The sequence below is a fragment of the Octodon degus genome, unplaced genomic scaffold (genome assembly GCF_000260255.1).
Source record: "Octodon degus isolate 3935 unplaced genomic scaffold, OctDeg1.0 scaffold00006, whole genome shotgun sequence".
In the NCBI taxonomy this organism is placed as follows: Eukaryota; Metazoa; Chordata; class Mammalia; order Rodentia; family Octodontidae; genus Octodon; species Octodon degus.
In genome coordinates this window covers 30,765,203-30,787,364 of record NW_004524582.1, presented here as the reverse complement: position 1 = coordinate 30,787,364, position 22,162 = coordinate 30,765,203, and the positions used below count along the sequence as shown (strand labels likewise).

Sequence of the window (22,162 nt, the reverse complement as noted above, 5' to 3'; positions counted from 1 at the left end):
TCTTTCTCTCTCACCTCTGCACCCTGTATGCTCTGGGAGGTTTAAGCCCCAGGAGAGTGGGGATTTTGCCACTATGGTCCCTGCTGAATTCCAGCTCCTAGGACAGGGCCCAGCTGACACAGGGACTGTAAGCACCAAGGGTACGATGAATGCTGGGTCTTCTGAGACAGCACCCTCTGCCCGGCTCCACCAACCCCCTCAGGAGAAAGAGGCCACAGACGCTGTTTCCAGGAGGGCGGAGCTGCGGCGCGAGCTTCAGGCACCACAGAGTGTCCCCTCTGGAAGTGAAAGCAACCAGCGCTGCATAGTGCCAGGGCATGCCCAGGGCCGCTGTGTGCAGCCCAGCAAGCAGCCAGGGCCAGGCGGTGCATCCTAGGGCCTCGCTGAAGCTGCACAGGGCTGGGTGTGGTGGGGACCTGCTCACCCAGGGACCCCTGAAGCAGAGGGGGCGTGGGACAAGCTCTCCACCACCAATCCAACCTGCCCCTCCACCACCACAGCCAGATCACAGGCAGGACCCCGAATGCTCCCTGCATGGTGGGCAGACACACCTCCACCTCCTCCCCACTCCTGTCCCCTCTGGTGCCCACACAGTGCCAGCCCATCCTGTCTACTGACACTAAAGCTCAGCATGGGACAGGGCCCAGCTCCAGTCCAGAGAGCCCTTGCTCCACCGGGGCCCACAGCAAGGTTGTGGTTGCAGCCCACACACGGAGGACCTGAGGGCCCAGAACAGAACAGGACACTCAGTTACCGGAAGAGCCGCAGAGCCAGCCCCAAGCAGGGAAGGACGTGCTCCCCCTGACCGGAGAGGCCTCCTATGGCCCTCACCCCACTGCAGCCCCGCCGCCTCCGCCACGAGTCCCCAGCTCCTGCTGCTCCAGAGCCTTGGGGACCCAGAGAAACATACACATCCGCCTGCAGCTGGAGGCCGCACACCATGCACCAGGGCAGGCCATGCCTGCCTCCTGGACCCCATATTCTAGGCCTTGCTAATCGGGAGGGGCTCAGCTTGCTCACCCTCCCAGGAAGGTGGCCTTCCTGCCCTGCCACTCTGAAGGTCTTGCCCGCTGTGACATCAGAACCTGACGTCAGAGCAGACAAGAAGTGTCAAAGAACCTTTGAGCCCTCCTCTGCCGCTCACTGGCTGTGTGGCCCCTGGAAAGTCACTTAACAACTCTGGCCCTCAACTCCCCATGAGGAAGCATCATCAAGGTGCCTCTCCAGTGACACACGAGGGGACTGCATCCGATAAGATTCAGCCGCCGGGCAGAGGCGGCTGCTGCCTATCTGCAGTGGTCCTGCTCCGTGGTCTCACCAACCCGCTCCCTGGGCTTCCTAAGAAGGTGACAACATGGGAAATCCTACCCCCTGAAGCAGACTCAGAGAGGGTCCTGGGGCTGCGGCCCACCCAGCCTATGGGTAGGTTGGCCGGAGGAGCCTGCTAGTGAGTGACCACAGACACCACCCTGTAAGTCCCCATAAAGGCCTCTTTGGGGTCCACTGAAATTAGAAGTGGGTATAGTGACAAAGGCTGAGATCCCAGCACTCAGTGAGACTGAGGCAGTAGGATCCCAAGCCCAGCCTGGGCAACATATTTGACTTAGCGAAACTTGTGTCCATATAAAATATTTTTTTAAAGGGTTAGAGTTGTAACTCAGTGCAAAGGCCACAGGCTCGGCCCCCACTCACACCAAAAAAACCAAACGAACAAAAAGGAGGTAGAAGAATCTCGTGGGCCTAGGCTGGAGCGAGTAAGGTTGTAAGGCAACTCACCAGCATTAGGTAAGTTCCCTTTTCTCTGACGTGCTCTGGGATTGCCCTCCATAATGTGACATCTGCCCACCGAGAACCAGGTGCCTGGTGACAGAGGGACCCCAGGAAAGGCCATCAGAAGAGCCACCATGCTGGGTCCCTTCCAGGGCTGGCGTCTTCCGGCCACAGGACCACCGCAGCCCCCAGGATCCATGACCCATGTGGAGGGTGGGAGAACAGGAGCCTCCGGCCTGAGACAACACTGGCCTCCCCCATGCTGCCCTCCCTGGTGGACCCTGGCTGGGGTGCTGGAAGTGGTTTCTTTCTGGGAGAAAACGTGGATGAATAACAAGCAGTGGGGGCCACAAACCACAGCGCCTCCATTCCTCGGGCCCTCTGCTCTTGAGCTCCGGCTCAGATCCCTCTGGCCGAAACCCCCACAGCTCTGGGCCTTGGGTTCCCGTCCAGAGCCAGAGAGGCTGGACCAGAGTGGGTGTAAGCTCTAAGATGCCCCCAGGCCCAGAGCAGGGCCCACCCCAGCACCCCGGCTGCTCCACGAGGCCCCGCAAGTCCTCAGCGCTGACAGCAGTGCTATGGGTTACCTCAGTCCTCGGGCCACTTCTGCCAGGTCCTTGTGGCAGAACGGGGACAGGCAGGTTCAGACCCACATTCCTCTCTGAAGCCCCGTGGAACCCAGGATGGCACTAGGGACACCAGGGCCAGCTGCCACCCGGGAGGGGCTGCATCACCTGAAATACTTCTGTGGCACAACAGTGGGCATCACAGAAGCAGAAAAGGCACTCCACTCCCAAAGCAGTCTCTCAGGTGACATTCCCAATGACAGCAGGAGGGGACGGCGGCCTCCACAGCCAGGGAGTCTGAATGGATGACCCCAGGTCGGTGCCCTGGTCCCTGAGGACGGATTCATGTCCCCGCTGGGCTGTTCCTACAGACCTGTCACAGGCCAAAGAAAGCACGGCTTTCCACTGCATGGGAGGCCCTAGTGTGTGCCGGGCACTGTGCTGGGCGCTGGGATGCGGGGGACGCTCACAGACAAGGACACTGTCCCCTAATGGGGCAGCGCACACAGCCATCTCTGCAGAAGTGAGCCAGCAATAATGTTGGAAAAGCGGCACAGCCTTGCAGCGATGCAAAGCCAAGCAGTGCGCTGCAGTGTGGGATCGCTGTACACACAACACACAGCCACGAGAAGGTGCCACGGCGTGAGCGGGGAGGGCAGGGCCACGGCTCCAGGGAGGTGAAGCTCGCTGGTACCTGCCATCCCTGGGCAGACGTCCAGGGCAGAGGTTGCAGGCTGTGCGTGGCTGGCCAGGCCTGGGGTCCTGGGAGGTGCGCCACGGGGCCATGTGGACTTCAAAAGTCCACCTCTGCTGTGGATGTTCACCTGGTGGCCAAGTGGCCTTGTGGGCAGGGGAGGGTGCAGGGACAGGGTGTTGGGCTGCTGGGGTTGGGGCAGGAGTCCAGGCAGGGGCAGCTGGGGCTGGGGCTTGAGGTGGCAGGGAGAGTTGGCTCCACAGTACCTGGAGGAAGAACTCTGAAGTGACTGAGGTGAAGGAGAACATGGGCCTAAGAGGAGGCATGCAGAAAGCGAGGCCTGGCCCACAGCGCCAGGAGCCTAGGGCAGCAGCGCGGAGGGACCAGGCTGCCATCGCCCTCTGCTAGAGGGGACTCTTGCCTGCAAGCTGGGTACCCAGTCTCCCACGGCCTGAGGCTCCCAGAGGAAGGATCACAGGTGGGACGGGACGGATGTGTTCTCTGAGGGCCCTCAGGCCACAGCCAGCAGTGTGGGGCCCAGGAGGACACTGGAGAAACCTGAGCTCGTATCGGCCTTGTCCCCAGCAGGGTGAGGCCTCCTGAGGTGCCCAGCAGGTACTGTGGCCAGGAGCACGGACCCACGGCCTCCAGAGCTAGGCGCTGATTGATCTTCATCCTTGTACACTCCCTGGTCCCAGGGTTTTGTCACAGTGGCAGGAAGCAGGCTGAGACACTGCCAGCCTGGCCCAGTCCCTTCCCCTTTCCTTTCACAAACAGGAGTCAGGGGTCGGGGTCAGAGAGAGGTCAAGGCCATGCGGGAGAGGTGACCTTCAGCCCTACATCTCTGCTGGCAGCTGTCCCTTACAAGGTGGCCTCACCAGAGGCCAAGGTGGCATTGGCCAAGGTTCGCCAAGATCCGCTAAGCTCTGGCTGCACTGTAGAGCCCAAAGTAGGGGCAGGGAGGACCACAGCAGTCACTTGGCAGAGAGAGGGGGGCAGCACGGGCCAGAAAGGGGACAGGTGATGATGGCCGAGGCTCTAGATGCCTGACAGTGGACAGAGGTGCTTGGCCACACCGGCTGCCCCAAAGCACACCGAGGGGTTAGCAGCCCCACCCTCTGTCCTCCTACTGTAGGGACATGGCACTCAAAGACAACCAGTGAACAATGATGTCTGCTGCCTTCTCGGACCCCAAAGCCAGGCCATCTGGTCGTCCCCACGTCACAGGCCTGGGCTCAGGGACGGAAGTCACATCCCTGAGGCCACACAGCTCACTCTAGGTAGGGCGAGCCTTGCTCAGCCGGCTTGGGGCTCTCAGGGACAGAGTCCAGGAGGGAGAGGTTAGGGATGGGGCCGCCAGGAAGCTCGAGCCAGGCTGCCACCTCAGAGCCCAGCAGAGCCCAAGCCTCCGGGGTCTGTGCCAGCGCCTCCCCTGGGGGCTAAGCAGCATTTCAATAAACACAGCACCAAGGCAAGAGTTGAGGCAGGCCAGGGTTCTGTGCATGGGGGAAGTGGTAAGATGGGAGGAGTGGAAGTGTCGCTTTGAGGGGCATACGGCTGAGGTGACAGTGGTGGCCCAGTGCCAGTCCTTGAAAGGATTCAGGTTTGTGTGGGCCCTGGCTGGCAGGGGTGACAGGCTGGCTGATGGGGCCCAGGAGCCAAGGAGCCCTGGATGCCCTTGGAGGTCGGGCTGAGCTCAGAAGGATGCTGGGTTCCACGGAGGGAGGGCCTGACGAAGGGGACCGGCCTGCTGCCCATAATGACACCAGAGCCACCTCCCTGGTCACACTTGAACACGGCCTCCCTGTGGTCCCTGAGCTCTGCTCTGGCCAGGCAAGAGTAAAGCTTCCAGAACTTCTCAGGCCCTGGATCTTCTGAGGAGACCAGAGGTCCAGACACCGTCGCTGCCTCAGCCACAGGCTCAGGGCCTGGACGTAGTCACACCACAGCTCTAGCACCTGGGGCCACGTGATCTTGCAAGCTTGGGCCTATCATGTGACCACTGCACAGGTGGGAACACTGAGGCCAGGTGGGAAGGACACTTGTCCAGGGTCCTCAGCCAGCCTGCTGGCTACAGCAAGCACAGCATGGCAGCTGCCATGTAGGGATCCCAAGCCAGCCCCTGCCTGCACACGGTGGCCCATGTTTCCCAGCCCTTCTTGCAGCTGGGGCAGTTAGTGGACTATATTCCATCCAGCAGCAGGTGGAAAGAGGTCTCCCACATGCAGCCTGTCCTTGTCCTCGACTCCACCTGGCACAGCTCCAGGGAGGGTGCCTGGGGTGGGAGCTCACACTCGTCATCCGCAGGGTGCAGGCCCCCCCAGCCCAGCTTGCTTAAAGCCTGTGCATAGCATCCTGCTACGCACAGGACACAGCCTGGTCTGGTACACGAGACGGGAGGCTACCCTGGTCCAACCCCTGCTGGGCTCACCAGCTGACCCTGCAATCCCCACCCACCTCACTCTCTAGCGCCCCCAACTTCTTAGAGTTCTTCCCGTCAGGCTGCTTCCAGCCTCTGTGGCTTTGCACCTGATGGTCCCTCTGTCCACAGTGCCCTTCCTCCCTTGGCTGACCTTCCTAGCAAACTCCTATTCATTCTTCAAAGCCTAGTTCAACACAACCACCGCCAAAATGACCAACTTTCATCTTCTGTGGGTTCCTCAACGCCAGATGGTGAGCTCCCACCAGCCCCCCACTGTGTTAAGGCAGGGGTCACATTCCTTGTCAACACGAAGGCCTGGCCAAGCGCCAGCAGAGAGTCCACCTGAAAAGCTCACAGTCAGGCTGTGGGCCTGTGTCCCCCAACGTGGCAGACTATCAAGGGAAGGCTTGAGACAGGAAAGGTGTCCTGGACTACGCAGGTCACCTGCCTCACCGCATGGTCCTGCTAAGAGCCTGGCACCACTGCGGTCAGAGAGGGTGCTCTGCTGCCCTAAGGCTGGCAAGAGCTCAAGCCAGGGGAGCGGGTGGAAGTGGGAGGGGCAAGGAAGCAGCTGCCCCAGGCCTACCTTGAGCAGCCCAGAGACAAAGCTGGAATTCACTATCCCGAACCACTCGAGAAAAATGTTGCCACCAGCACTGGGTGTGCCCCGCCCACCAGACTGGCTGACTACCTGGGGTGCCCCAGGTGGCACACTGCCCAGCATCTGAGCGCTTGCTCCGCTGCACTCCTGCTGTGCTACCCTCCTCCGCCTGCAAGATTTCCATTCACCCCTCAGAATCCACTTCCAAGGTCTCTCCTAAGAACCAGTCTCAGCATGCCCTGGGGTATGACTGGGCCAGCCACGCCCCTCCATGCCCAGGTGTGGGCACCATCTTGGATGGTGAGACTCGGAAGGCAGCTTCCTGCGTGCTGTTCTTAGAGCAGTGCCCGGAATGTTGCCAACCTAGGCAACCAGTGGGCAGAGGGTTGATTCTGGAGGCAGGCAGCGCTCTGAGCCTCCATCCAGGAACGGGGTTTACGGAGCACCAAGCCTCGCCTCGCCTCTCTTGGCCCCAGCAGGAGAGACCACACTGCAAGGGGGCAGGTCTCCGTGGGCTTCATTCTCCTTGCCCAGCTGCCTTTCATGTCTCACCCCTGGCAACCCCAGTAACAGCCGCAGACAACTCCTCCCTCCACCTGCTCAAACAATGGCAGAATCCCAGTAGCTGGTAATGTCATCCCAAGAGAGAAAGTCCAGGCTTAGGAATTCACCCTGAAGAAACAAGCCAAGATGTGGGCATGAGGCACGTGCAGGACTCACACCACCTCGTCACGCTGGTGCAAAATGAACACGGCTCAGATATTCAAGACTGAGGGCTCGGTTAGATAAACAGTACCTTCTTCACAGGCGAGTATATTATACAGCCATTAAAAATAGTAGTTGTTATCTGGTAATATGAATAGCTGGTTGTAAGACAATACTATGTATTACAACAAATACTGTGAAATTTATATTACTTTGTTAAGTAAAATTCTGTATGAGTTGTCAAAAAAAATAAAATAAAATAATTTTTAAAAATAAAATAAAATAAAAAATAAAAGCCAAAAAAAGCAGTTGTGAAGACATGTTGATGCAGAGAAAATGTTTAATACATAATCCCACTGGGATTCAAAATTTATAAAACACGTATATATTTGCATCTTAAAAAGATGAGTGAGAATATTCATCTCAGATATTAATAGTTTTAATCTCATGGGGGCTTAACGGGGGCATTGTCTTTATGCCTCATCTCTCTTATAATTTCCATAATTCCTGTGATGATCATGAATTATAATATTTAAAAGAAGGTCTTTTTGAGGGAGAATCTTGTGGTGAGGACCTGGCCAATGCACAGGGCAGAATCTCCTTAAAGAGGTTCTACAGTACACCAGGGCCCTGTAAGGAGAACAGAAGCTGCCATGGAAGCCACGGACCTCAGCCAGCTCGGCAAAGCCGGCCACAAAGGAGGGGAAGGGGGTGGGGTGGCAATCACACAGACAGGGAGCCAGCTGGGGCTCAGGGAGCACAGGGTTACCTGTGCAGGATGGCAGGGAGAAAACCAGGGCCCCAGCAGGCAGCCAGAGGGCTCAGACCAGACGGACGGCATGCGGCCTGGGCAGGGCTCCCGGGGCACTGGGGGCACCTACCCTCCTCCTTGCTCCTTCAGCCCTCTCTGAGATTCCTCCGGTGCCCTGGGACAGCCATCTTGGTCCCCAGAATGGTCAGATGGGGAGGGCATGGGAGAGAGAGGGGTGACACACGGAGATCTTCAGTACCAGAGTGAACCCCGCTGGGCAGTGAGCCTCCCCGGAGTCCTGAAGCAGAAGCCAGAAGCTGGGCCGAGGCAGAGCAGGGAGGGCAGAGCGCCCCCGCCACCCTCCAAGGTGAGACCAGCCTGTGCTCGCGGGAGGCGGGCTAGGCTTAGCTTGGCAGGAAGAGTGCAGACCTGGGCCCCGGCCTGCTGCACGTTCCCTAACATCACCATGGAGATCAGAGTTTGATTTGAACAGGACTTGGAGCAGTAAGGATCACAGGGGTCCCTGACCTAGAAGCATTCAGGAGTCTGAGCAAATAATTTTATTCAAACCACCAGAGTGCACAGGCCAATGGGAGGCCAGTGGTGCACCCCAGGGGTCCTAGGATGGTGCAGCCAGGCATGGCTCTGCAGCACCAGCATTCTTTGTGTCATGTGGGCTCTGGGACCTAGCAGGAGCCTGACATGGGACCACAGTGCCTGTCGCGTGACATCATTTGCCCAGGGCCTCCGACTCACTGCTCTGCTCTGCAATCTGCAGTGGGAGGATTCAGCGTCCAGGGGAAGCTCTTCAAAGGCATCAGGAGAGCTGAAGGGCACGTGGGAGGAGCACAAGCCACACTCACACGAGGTGCGCGTGGAACCCCAGGTCCTGGAGATGACCAGGACCGATCATAAGGAGCAGAGAGAGTGGAGAAAGAGCAACGAACTGCAGAGAAAAACAGCGCTAGGAGATGAGGTCGCAGAAGCCCCTGGCAAGCCCCAGCACTACAAAGAATAAAAAGATGCGTAGAGCAGCGCGGTGCTGAACAGGTACGTCCTGGAGGCAGCCTGAATGCCCATCAACAGACAGCTGGATGAGGACAATTACGTAATAGCATACTGCTCGCTCTAAAGAAGGGCAAAGTGGATACATTCCGCCGTAGGAAAGCGGATGTACCTGCAACATAGAAGTGAAAAACCTCAGAGCTGAAATAGGCCACCTCCAAGGAAGGCGAAGCATCGACGACAGAGCACAATGCAGGGTGCATAGACGCCTAAGAGTGGACAGATCTCTCGCAGGTGGGAAGGGGTCCCGGAGGAGGCGAGCGGGAGGAGGGGGCGGAGACAGGCAATGGCCAGGACAGAGGCGCACCGTGCACAGGACCCTAACGGCTTCAGTGGGTGTAAGATTTCTATGTCGCAATGTGAGATAAGGGTGATGACACCAACAGGAGCCGACGCGGCTGGCCTGGAGTCAGAGGAGGAGGGGTGGAAGGGAACGGGAAAGGGTAAAAAGAACCACGCAGCCCATGGCTGCAACTGCATGTGCTGGAAACATGCGCTAATGAAAAGATGGGTGATGGGCTGGGGAGACAGCTCGGTGGTCTAAGCGCCTGCCTGGAAAGTGCAAGGACCCAGGTTTGATCCCCAGCACCACATGCCGTGCCAGGCCCAGAACCCCAGGCCCGCCGTGCTGGCCACCGAAACTGGGCGTGGTGGCACATGCCTGTAATCCCAGCACTGGGGAGGCTGAGACAGGACGATTACTATGAGTTTGAGCTGTGTAGAAAGACCTTGCACTAATAATTAAAAAAAAAAAAAAAGACTGGCACCCCTGCCACACAGGTAAGTCATGTAAAAGTGGACCTGAACCACTGGCAGACATGGGGAAATGAGCCCCGTGACTCAGCCATCAGCTAGGTTACGCGGCTGAGTGGATCAATTACTCCAAGTTAGGACTCTCCATCCGACTCCAAAAAGTGGGATGATGTCATCCGCATCAATTTCTAAAACAAGCTAAACTGAAGAACACATTGATTGCAGATAGACATAGCTATGTGTCCACCCACGATCAGTGTAAATTATGATTCATATATCCTCTTATATTCCCGGTTATATTTTAGATGCAAGATATAAAACCGAAATGGAAATAATCCGCACCAATATCAAGATAGGGGCTATTCTGGGTAGGTGGGGGGCGGCAGAGAGTGGGGCTTTATCTGACTCTGTCATAGACTTCTTCTTTAAGACAGAATCATCTCAAATAGGAAAAAAATAACGACAATTACAGCGAGGTAACAGTATTGAGCCAGGCTACATTCTGCGTGGTAAAAACGGACACCCTAGATTTCAGTGGTTCCTTCCTACTGTCCACAGTCCAGATTCATCCTATGAGCCCAGACTAACGACGAGGAGGCGGGAAGGAAGGCAACACCAGTGCACACGGAGCTGCACCTGCTACTCTGCCGTCTGTTCTCTTCTGTACATGTCACGCTTCCACAGTTACAGTAAGGCTGGAAGAAAGAGGCACCCCTGCCCCTAACAAAGGCATAGGATTTCCAAGTCACCCAGAGGAGGCGGAGACCCTCCCACCCCAATGCCCCGTGCCCCTGGCCGAAGGTCCTGCCTCAGGTCACATGCACCCATGGTAAGGTGGGGTCGGCACAGCTTTAGTGCTGTCCTGGTCCAGGGACAGCATAGATCTGGAGACAAGTGGGCGGTTGGACAGTGCCCTCTATTTCAAGCCTGTCTGCCCAACAGCCATGCTCAGAGCGAGGTCTCAGGCAGCCCAAAAGCCTGCATCACAACCTCTTGCATCTTTCCATCCACCCACCCACCTAGCCACCCATCTGCCTATCCACCCACCCACCCACCCATCCATCCATCCATCCATCCAACGCCCAACATGCATGCCTTCTGCCAGCTCTTTGTGTGGTCCTGGGCATCCAGTGACAAACAGGATGAACCCATTAGGCTTCCATTCTCAACTGGCTGCTGTTCAGGGGTGGAGGGTTGAGGGGTGGTTACCACAGACAAGAACAGCCGTGTTCCAGTGAGACGTGGGAAAGAGGGTGCGGGGGGCTTCTTTACACCGAGTGGCGGGGCGGCTTCTCCGAGGACAAGAGGTTTATGCTGAGGCTGAAAGTGGGCAAGAAAGCAGCACAAAGGCCACGCCAGCTCTCTGTGGCCAGCAGCCACAGCATCCACAGGGCCTAGTACACGGAGCTCAGCCTGGTCTGGTTCAGCCAGCAGCTGCCTAGCCTTGCTGAGCTTCCAGCAGCAGCAGCATCTCCCAGAGCTTGTTAAAATGCAGTCTCAGGCCCTGCTGCAGACCCGGGGATCAGAATGTGTACCTAGCAGACCCCTGGGAGCCCTGCACAGGGCGCCTGGAGACCTCCTCCCCTGCTAGGCACTTTCAGCAGGAGACAACAGTGCCCCCAAGGGGTAGGCACTGGTTCCAGAAGGTTGTGAAACATGCACAGTGGGACCAAGTAATTGGTTCCTGGAGGCCCTTCAAGCACCAAAAATGATGAGAACCAAACAAATTATCCTGGCGGGGAAGGCTCTCGGCCCACGAGGACCTGACACAAGTTCTAGGGCACAGGCCAAGCACCAAGTAAATGGGCACAGGGACAGCATTTTCAAGGCAAAATCCAATCAAGTACCACATTCCCAGAGTCTCAAAGCAGTGGCACTCCCAAGGACAGCAAGCACTGACCTGCACGGAGCATGGTCACAGAGACACTGCAGGGTGGGGGGACACTAGGGAAACAATAGCTAAGATGGTTGGGGGACAATAGCCACAAAAATGTCCAGAGGCACAGAAGACTTGGGCAGGGCCAGCCCAAGAAGCTGGACATCTGCTGTGCCCCTAGAGCTGGGGGAGGCAGGAGGCAGCAGGGTGGTGAGCTGGGGACAAGCTGGGAGCCAGCTGCAGGCAAAGCGGCAGAAGAAGGTGTGGCTGCGGTCAGAGAGATGGGGACAGGTGCAGCAGGCGCAGGGGCCACTGAGGACATCCAGTTCTGAGGGTCTCAGCAGTTTCAGGACAGACTGTACAGTCAGATAAACAGTGGCTCTCAAAAAGCGATGTCCCCACCAAGACCACCAGAGCCCATGACTTTATTTGGAAAGGACATCTTTGCAGGCACGATTGAGTTATGGATCTCAATAGGGCGTCATCCTCAGCCCCAAGTCCAGTGGCCAGCATTGTCAGGAGACCCTCAAAGGACACACACACACACACACACACACACACACACACGGAGAAGGCCCCATGAAGGCAGTGCAGGGACGGAGTGCCGTGGCCACGAGGAGGCCCCAGGAGCTGCAGGGACAGGAGGCCTCCTCCCTGGAGCTGCAGGGCAGGTGCTGTCTGGGACGCCTTGGTCTGAACTCCAGACCTCCAGGACAGTGAGAGGATGCATCCGGGCTGCTAGCTCCAGCGTGCAGTCAGTTATCCCAGTGGCCACTGCACCAGCTGCTGTACACAGATGCCACGAGGTTAAGTATAGGGGGTCCTACCAGCCCCAGTCTTAGTAGGGTCTCTGCTATGGACCCCAAGAGGAAGAGGGGAGACTTAGATTCCTGGTGTCAACCTGGGTTTAGAGGACATCTCAGTCCCCTCCAACTCCTGCACCCCACATCTTGCCCTGATTCAAAGGGGCCCCAAGTCTGAGCAGAGGGGCTCCGTACAAGAAGGAAGGGCAGAACACATGTGAAGGAGGCTGAGTGCGGAACACAGAGGGTGGGGCCGTCAAAGCGCACTTCTGCTCAGCATTTGGAGAGCTGTTTCCAGAGCGTAAATACTGTATTTGTCCTAAACATGCATTTACAGTGATTACAGGGGAGAAGGCCTGGGCGGCCCAGCTCACTCGGCGCCTCCTTCACAGCCCCACTTAATACACGGTCCCAGATCCAGGCACCACAAACCTCCCATCCCTGTGGGCCTCAAACACAGGCTGGGCAGGGGCACCTGGGCAGTGCCGACAGCAGGCTTTGGGCCCCTCAGCGCCCCTTATCTGAGTACCAGAGTAGCTGGACAGCAAGCACACTGACATGCGCTGAAAGAGAAAGCATCCTCGCTGGGTCGGAGGAGCAGTACCTCGGCAAGTTGTGACAGTTCTGAGACAGGGCTGGGACCCGGGGGCAGGCAGGAGCAGGCAGGGCGCCAGCAGCAGCAGCAGCCCCCACCCCAGGCTCCAGGACTCAGGGCTCTGCTATCCCAGGCCACAAAACAGAAAGGAAAGTTTCGTGGGCAGTTTTTATGGCAGCATCAACAGGGATGGCTGAGCGTGAGGGGAATCGGCTCTCGTGCAGCCATAAAAGAAGTGATGACCCAGGCCACGTGACAGCCGGGAAGCGTGGAAATGTGGTTTCCAAGTGGGAAAGAAGGGCACAAAACTTTATTCTGTCCACGGCGCTGGAGGAACGTCAGCATAAAAGCGAGAACACAAACAAAGAAAGTGATTGCGCAGAGGGAAGGGCCATGGAAGAAGTTTCTTCAAATGACTAATGCGTTTCGTGCATTTTTAATAAAGGCAGGAAGTGTCTGGGTATAGGGATGGTGATGAGGGAAGGGAGGTGGAAAGCTAACGCTGCTGATTTGCTTTGGGGGGAAACTAAATTTAGACCATGCACCAGGCTCGGGCTGTCTGGTGCTCTGCCCCACTCCCTCTGTCGGTGCAGCCTCTGCTCGGATTGTTTCATCCCTGTTTCACAGATTAGGAGCCTGAAGCTCTGGGAAGAGGAGCCCCCAACTCCCTGGGCCTCCCATCTGCCTGCAGTGAGCCCAGGCTACAGGGCTGGCCAGCTCACCACCCGCCTGACGAGAATCCACAGCAAATGTGCTCGCTGCCCTTCGAGCCTGTCAGAGCAGACACAGAACATGCCCACAGGGGCCTTCCCTGCCCAAGCAACGCTCAGTGGCCTCATTTCCTCTGTGCCACCCCAGAAGGTACTGCATAGTGGGGAGCCCTGGCATTCCAGAAGCTCCTTCAGTCCTGACCCACAGCAGCAAGTCCGGCTGCGAGGTAGCTGAGGGCTCTCCCTGGGAGGGTGAGACCTAACTGCCCGTGTCCACTCACAGCCAAGGGGACCCACCCCTCTGCCAACCAGCCACCTACTCAGCAGTGAGGGGATGCCCCCCCCCCCGCTGCCTGTCCAAGGAGCTGTGACCCTGAATCCAATCCTCAAACATAAGTCTCCCAAGAGGAGCAGGTAACTGCCCGCAATGGCAAACACCAGTCTCTGCCCCACGCAGCTAAGGAGTGGGGCACACAGAGCACGCAGGAATGCGGCCCAGGCCAGCCCCTGTGCCTAGTGACAGTGGTGGAATTGGAGGGACAGCTGGTGAGGGGGCAGGCGGCGTCACGGTGTGGGAAGGGGGACCCAGGAAGCAAGAGTGGCCTCACTGACACAGTAGGTGACCAGGCACCTGGCTCAGGAAGTCACTGCTCCTTACACAGCAAAGGTCCTCCTCCAGGCACCACTTCCTGAAGCAGCCCAATGACAGCCCGCAAGTGACCCACAGAGTGGACCTCAGACCTCTTTGCTGAAGCAAAGCCGACAGCAAGAGCGACCTACCCAGGCTGCACCCCACAGATCAGACACCCTAGTGGACAGGTGCTCCCCAAATAGGAAAACATTAACAAAGAATGAATCCTACTAGAGAAACGTGTGCTGGAGGCCCAGACGGCCCCGCCCAGGTACAGGCAGAAGCAGGGCCCTGTGAGAGGGCAGTCGGAGCCCACACACCCTCCACACAAGCACAATCAGAGGCCTGGAGGTGGTGATGTAGAAGTGGCCTCGCAGAGCCGCCTTCTCCTTCCAGGAAACATCAAAGGGCTCGTAGTGCTCTTGGGCCCGATTCACAGTGCGCATAAAGACACAGCCCTGCAGCCGCTGGGCTATTATTTACCAAGGACCTCTCCAACTCAAAGCCAGGGAGAAAGAAACATCTCAACAATGAGGCCAGCAGGAGCAGCCCCAGGGCTACAGGAGCCCTGCTCAGAGCCCCGAGCTGATAAGGACATTGGGCACTGACCTGAATTCAGGATCTGAACCCTTCTCCTGCAGGAGGTAACTACAGGAAAGGGAAAGAACAGAAAGACAGGAAGAGCAGCCAAGGAGCCTAGGAACCTGGTCTGCCTGCCCAGGACATTGGTGCCTGCTTACCAAACCCCTCATCTGCTTTCAACTTCTCCACGCTTTTTCCAGACGAAGGAAAGTTGCAAGGCCACTAAAACACGGGAGCTAGGACAGCCAGGCCTTTAGAGCTTTGTCCCCAGCCAGGATGCCCAGGAGCACGCACAGGCACAGGGGCAGGGACTTGCTGGGCCGACTTACCGCCACAGGGAACTTTCCAGAACCTTCCCCATGTCTGCGTGGTAGTACTTCGTCAGGATGAGGATCACCTGTGGTTGACAGAAAGGAAAAGGAGGCCATCAGTGAGTCCCAAAGCTCCCACAGTGGGCACACAGACCAAGCCCTTGCCCTTCACTCGGGGTCTCTCAATAGCAGCTGTCCCAGGGCCCTCGTACCAGCACACGTAGATGCAAAATACATTTTGGCTCAGAAAGCTTGAGTCTGCTCTTGGGAATGACAGCAAAATCCTGGGAGAGCGTCCCCACAGTTGCCACTCAGTGGGAACCATCCAAACACAGCCCGGACAATCTCACACTGCGCCCACAGGGGCAGGGAGACGACAGGCCCAGCACGAGCACCACACACACTGTGAGGGGCCGTCTCTGCCTGCGAGCCCCACACCAGCTGGAAGTGGAAGCGGCTGCCGAAGCTGCCAGCCAGCCAGGAGTGGGTCCCACGTCCCGTGCTGCCCCTGTGCTGCCCACCCCCCTTTCCCAGGGGAGCTGACAGCACAACCAAAGGCAGGGGGGGAGGCAGGCGAGGCAGCAGGGACAACCCAAGGGGCTCCATAAATCATCCATGGCGCACGCACACCTTTACTTTGTTGTTCAACTATTCCGTGTGCAGGCAGGGCCCTGCGTACCAAAGCGGGGCAGAAATGCAACTGTTTAGAAAATGAAAATAAATGTGTTTTGGAGCATTCCGACATTCCTCAAAAGCAATGTGTGAACACAAATAAATAAATAAATTCAGGCAATGAGGATTCGGCAGCCCCAGTGGGAAAAGAGATTGATCCCCAATTACTTCACTAGCCGCTGAATTCTCGGGTACATCAAATTTCATTTCGCCTGCTGCCACTCTGAGTTAGTGGCTCCTAACAGTCCTGTTGCCATGGGAACCCGGGGAGGAAAACAGGATGCCGTCTTGGGCTCCCAGAGTGGCCGTTAGCCTGGTTAATTTGGGGTCACACACTGGCCAACTCCATCCCTCTGGTCACTCCAAAAAAAGGAGAGGTTGCTTGGTGCCCAGACTTGGGGTGTCCCCAAAAGCCTGTCTGCCCAGCAGTCACCCTTTCCCCGGCAATTATAGCAAGGAAGACAGGGACAGAGGATTCTGGCCAAGACGGGACAGTGTGCAGCTGAGAAGCGGGGATGTAAGAAAAAACCACCAAGGCGCTGTCAGTCGAGGCAACGTGCTGCTGCCCTGCCTGAGAACAAAGCGATTTCTCCCCCAGCTCCCAGCCTGCAGAAGTCAAAACCACAGCCTCTGAAGATGGAGGAGGCAGGCAGAGTGACAGGCCCTGGATGGGCAGGAGACAAGGGTATTTTTAACCTATTGATTTATATTTTATATGGTCTCACTCTCCCCAGAGAGGCCTTTGTGGAGCCAGAGCGTGACAGCTGGAAGGAACCTCAAAGTTGGTTTTATCCAGCACCATCCAGGATGAAATCATCGCTCCATCAGCCAGGGTCCAGGATCCGCTCCAAGGCCTCCGGGGACACGGACGGGCGCGCCCCCTCCCTGGCACTCTCCCGGCCTGCTGTATCTGGAGGCTGGCCTGGGGGTGGGCAGGGAGCCTGAGCTCAGCTGGGAACTCCTGCTATGTGGGCCAGCACTGCAGCCAGGGACAGTGACCAAGCAAGGCGTCTGGGGTGACTTCTTCCAGCTGTGCCCACCCCCTCACTGGAAATCCCACAGCCTGGCCTCAGCACAGGCTGGAATCCTCTTTCCTGGCTCTGGGATCCCTCCCCTCAGTCCCCTGCTTTCAGCCTCCACCCATCACACTCCCCTCACCCCAGCCACCTCCCATGCCACCCCCAGGGATCATTCTTGCCAGGTATAGACCATGTCTTATTCCATGTCCACAGTGCTAAGACCCCTACAGAAAGTAGCCAGGTGCTTTCCCCTTAAGAAAAGGAACACACGGAAACCAGACAGGTTGCCTCCACCCCAGCCACAAAGTGGCACATCACTATCACCTCCCTCACCCAGGAGCACATGCTGTCCCCTCCCCATGTGGCAGGGGTCAGAATCTCCCCAGTGGAACCAACCTACCACTGTAAGCTGAATGAGAGTTAGGGTCCCCAGGCTTGGGGACATGGAGTCACCCCTGCCCGTGTCTGTGAGAGGAAGACAAGCAAAGGGATTAGAGTTGGACAGTGGCAGCCCTGCCCTGTCCCTCCCTCTGCATGGGCCGGACTGCCCAGGTATCGCCCCTGGCTCTGCAAACATCCCTCTGGACCCTCAGTCTTCTGCTCTCGGGGACCCAAGGCCCAAGCTGCTGTGCTGGTACTGACTATGGGGTTCACTCACTGCACCCCTTCCCGTGCCCAGGCACCCCTGAGAAAGTTCCTCTTCTGCTTCCCATTTAGCAGATGAAGGAATGAGCAGAGTGCTGGGTGCTTTGCCAAAGCCACCCTCGCAGCAGGCGCAGCGCTGGGACTGCGTCCTGAGGCTGAAGCCCGCTCGGCTGCTTGCCACCGTCTCCAAGAGCGGCTGCGGCAGGCTCACAGAATAGCAAGGGGCAGCACCCTGCGGGGCTGCTGGGCCTACAGCCCTGGAGATGACCTCTCCCCCAGGAGCTTTGATCTGGGTGGGCGAGCACCCAAGAATGTGGGTGGTCCCACGGAGCGGCCTAGTCAAGGGTCCCCTCCCACCTCCGCCCAGCAAGGCCTAAGGCCACACCAACCCTAGGAGTCCTGCCCAGATGGCCCAGAGCCACTGGGGCGGGGGAGACAGGCAGGAAACACGACCCTGCCCGAGGGAGGCCACAGGGTCGCTTCTTGCTGTCACCAGCATCCCAACTCACGTCCAGTCCTCCCCGCCCAGGGGTAGCAGTGCCAGGATCTGTCCTCACTTTGAAATGAGAGACATGCTCATGGGCGAGGGTCGCCAGCGCCCCTCTGTGCCAGCCCAGGCTGCTACTTCTTCATCCCCTGCCCTGAGTTGCTGTCCCCCCTCCCACATCCATACATGACTGCTGAGTGAACCGAGGCTCCGTGTGGACAGCCACAGCAGGGCCAGGACCCTTGTGGGCCCAGCCAGGGCTCTTGACCTTCGCCTTCTGTCACTGTCCCCAGGCCCCATGACCCACCTTTTCAGCAAGACACACGCAGAGGCCGGCTCTCCTGAGACTCCACCCCAGGCCTGGCCAGCAGTCCTCCACCTGTGGCCAGCCACGCCCCTGGGCACGAGGTGCTCAGGTCACTGCACGCAGCAGGAGGCCCCAACCTGTGGCCCCAAGGCTCTGGGACCATGCGGCTTCCTGCCCGGCCACACCGGCTTCTTCTCCCTGATAGCTCCTAACCCGGGTAGCCAGGAGCAGCACGGGACACAGCCTGATGCCTGGCCGCGAGTTTTCTGTGCGCAACACACTATCCTGAGGAGAGGTGCTGAAAGGGAGTGAGGAGGTGGCAGATCAGCCCCAAACCTTGGTGTCAACAGTGGCCACAGCACGCTCGTCCACACCACTACACACCTCACACAACCCTGCAGGCAGGTGTGCGGCCGGGAGCCTCAGCCCACAGGACCATCTGTGAAGGTGACCCCGTGCAGCTGTGAGGCTCTGGGTACCAGCTACACTTTGCAGGGCCACACTGTGTGCCCAGCCTTTGTGTCCCCTCCCTCAAGGGACCCTGCAGGACACTGTAGTTTCAAGACCTGGAGTCAGAAATGCCACAGTTACCAGGGAGCTGCTCCAGAAGTCACCCCTACCTGCAGGGCCACCTCGCCCCCAACTCCAGTATGGGGGACACCTCTGAGGAGCTGAGGGAGACACCTGGCTGGTGGGCCCATGAGGTTTGCTTTGTCCTTTGGGGTCAGCACAGCGGCTCTGGTCAGAGCCAGGGCAGGCGGGTGAGGGAGGTCCCTGCAGACTCGCTTGCGCTGCCTTCCAGTGCTGGAGGTGTGGAGGTGTGCTTGTGTGTGTGCCTATGTGTGCCACAGGTCACAGAGCCACCATGCTGCGCCCCTCATGGGCAAGGCTGCCCTCCCTCCCAGCATGGCTCTCTCCCCAGCCTCAGAACAGGACAGAGCTGCTCGTGCTAACCAGTGGCACCCAAGTCCCAGCAGGAGAACAGTAGTCCACATAGGCATTCAGTTGGTGCTCAATAAGTGCCCATTCCCCCGCCCCCGCCCCCGAGAAGGCTGTGCAAGCGTTCTGATCTTGATGGAGGCGGCACGGCACAGGCGGTGTGCTGTGAAGCAAGCCCTGCTCCTTGGGCGGGAACGGGGCTGGACCAGCAAACGCAAGCTGAGGCAGGAGCCCAGGAACAGGCCCTACCTCCCTGCAAGACGGAAGCCACTCCAGCTGGCCCCCTCTAGAGGGCATCCTGACCCTGACTGGGCTCTGACTCACCCACAGGGGGCAGAGCTGACCCCAGGAAGAGGGACCGGCCCAGGCTAACACCCCCGGTGCACTTGGGTCTTGCCTGGCCCAGCAGCCTGGCTCCATCATCCCTCTGCCCAGGGCAGAAGCAGAGGTAACACGAGGAGCAAGGCCACCACAGCAGAGCTGGGCTCACCCCGCACGGGCCTGAGCCCCAGCTGCAGCCCGGAGTGCCCTCCCCAGCCCGCCCAAAGCCAAAGGAGCTCCTGCCCACCCCACACTCTCCTCAGGAAGGCGGCAGGGTTCGGCAGGGGCCTGCTTCTCCCTCAGAGACTCCTCCTCCAGGAAGAAATTGATTCCACTTAAGAGACATCGATTCTGCATTTATCTACAGGGGTGAGGGATTGTGCACCTCTGTTAAGAACTGCCGAGGGGCAGCGGGCCTCCCCAGGGCTCAGAACCATGCAAGGTGCGGCTCCTCCTAGGGCAAGGCCTCAGTAGGCACCACTGCCCCCACCCCCAGCCCAGGAATCCAGTCCTTGTCCTGCCTCCACTCACTTGGCCCACAAGCTCTGGGTGCCAAACAGCATCCGCAAATGCCAGGAAAGATGGTGTCATCGTGAGCACAGGGCCACCCTGCAGAAAGCTGGAGTCCCCACCGCAGCCCCTCTTCTCCATTCAGTGCCTAGCCCTGCCTTGAGCCCTTTGGCTGGGAATCCACACCCCCAAGCCACTTGGCATCACAGAGGGGCAGTGTAGATGGCAGGAGCTCAGGGCGCAGTGCGTCCACAGAGAGCAGGTCACCAGGGGCCGGGGTAGAAGGTCGGGCGTGGGGTTGGGGCTAGAGACTGGGGAGAGGGCGAGATGAGGAGTACAGCCAGGGTTAGGGTGGGTGGGCTTAGGGCGCTGGTGAGAGTAATGCTGGGGCTGGGGCTGGGTGGGGATGAATGCTAAAATTGGAGTTTTGTGAGCTGAGTCTGTGGTAGGGTTCAGTTAGGGTTAGGGTCTGGCAACTAGACAGGGTTGCGAGAGGTGGGTGGTGGGGCCGGGCTTAGTGTCCTCTCTGAGACACTAGGGACGGGCCTTGCCATTCTGGTGAGACACCAGCAGATGCAGTCTCGTGATTGCATACAATAAAATACTCCATGTGACATGGGCTTTAGGAAGAAAGCCACAGATGTCTACCTAGCTCCCAGCTGCCTACGCACACTGCTCGCCTCTGAGCCTGCTCCCCTTCTCTGCTGGGCCTGACCGCAGCCCTGCACCCACTCAGGAGGTAGATCTCCCATGGGCCACCCTAGGAAGCTTTCCAGGGGCCTGCAGCCCAGTACCTGGCTGGCTCTGCTCACAGCTGCTCTGCCTGCGGCCAGCAGCGGCCAGCAGCGGCTGCAGGGCTTTGCCTCCAGGCAGGCTCATTTCTGGGGGGATGGTCCTGCCATGTTCCCCCGCCACCTCCAGTTTCTCATCTGCAACACTAGAGGAGATAATCCCATGTCCTGGTGTGGCCAGGGGTAAGGCTGGCCATGTCTGCAGGGGGCCTGCCCATGCTGGAGGCTTGACAAATGACAGTCCCCTCCTTCTTAGGTGACCAGGTGGCCGGAAAAAAATAGGCAGAGCCCCAGGGGATGCCACACAATGCTCTGATCACCAGGTCCCAAACAGAATCACCTTCTTTCTACAAAGCCTTGTCTGGTCACTCGGCCCAGGCAGCTGGGGCCCAGCTTCAGGAGCAGTGGTTCCTGCTGCCCGCTGTGTCCCCACTGGACCTGCAGCCTGTGCATCCTCCTCACCCATCCCTCTGCCATGAGCGCCTGAGGCTGCCAGGAGCTGGGACAGATGTAGACAGGGACAGCTTTGGTTTCTGCAAACTCAGAGGCAGGAGCTAGAAAGGTCCGGGTTCAGAGCTGTTACCAAGACAGTGAGGTGGGCCCATCTAGGACATGAGCAACAGCACACGGAGGAGAGGCCGGAGTGGGATCTGCCTGGGACTGGGGCAGGGGCTTGCAGCCCTCCCCTTGGGGAGGAAGGGGGAGCAGGTGCACACAGAGCGGCAGCCAACAACCTGAGAGGCTCCAGGCTCCGGGCCCACGCTGCTATCTTGTGCAATAGCGCCACTAGGGAAGCTGAGGAGGGACACACAGGCCCCTGCTGTGCTATTTCTGCAACTTGCTATGTTTTATTGTGCTGTCACTGCCTTCTGAGACACAGTCTCCCCATCTAGTCCACCCCAAGTCTCCTGTCGACGTCACCCCCTTATTAAAGAGCATGGGGCTCCCCTCGCAAGCCAGGAGGACATCATCCCATCTCATCCCTCACAGCTGTCATCCCCTGGGGAAAGCTGAGACAAGGAGAGGGAGGTACACTCGTGCCAGACCACACAGCCCCACAGCGGAGGCCGGGCGTGGAGCCTGGGCCTCAGGCTCACAGCACAACCCGTTTCCTCCAGAACAGTTCCACCTCGATAAGGATTGCTGGAGAAAGAACCCCTGTCCAGCCCAGCCCAATAGACAGCCGGCCCAACAGCAGCAAAACCTTGTCGCTGCCATGATCCAACCTGCGCACCCACGCCTGGCTGGGCAGCCCAGGAACCCATACCCACCAGCTCCATGTGGCTTCTGTGGTCTTGGCCTTGGTGCTGAGCTGCAGTTATGGCTATAGCTGAGCAGCCCAGGGTGAGGTCCCCATGACACCTCCCGGCTTTGCAAAGCAATGACTTACGGCTCCTGTCTCAGGGCAGCATGGCCGTATCTCACCATCCCTGGGGGTCCCTGTCCAACCAACATGACCTTCAGCATGATCAATCCCTGAGTCACAGACCCATCACCAGAACCTGGATGGGGTGGGTGGCCAGGCCAGGAGGGCAAGAGGGTACCCCTCACCTCGCAGCAGATGTGGAGCACCCAGCCGGATAGGACAGATGGGTACCTGCCCCAGCCCGTGCTCCCTGGCTTCCTCCTCTCCTGC

General features: G+C 58.5%; 1 protein-coding gene across 1 annotated transcript in view; it reads right to left on the bottom strand.

Annotated features, from left to right (window-relative positions):
* Positions 1–22,162, bottom strand: part of Sorcs2 (sortilin related VPS10 domain containing receptor 2) — a 350,334-nt gene that overhangs the window by 171,397 nt on the left and 156,775 nt on the right. Inside the window, exon 4 of the mRNA XM_023724073.1 lies at positions 14,854–14,921. Within this exon, the coding sequence (XP_023579841.1) occupies positions 14,854–14,921 (68 nt within the window). The remainder of the gene's footprint in view (positions 1–14,853; positions 14,922–22,162) is intronic.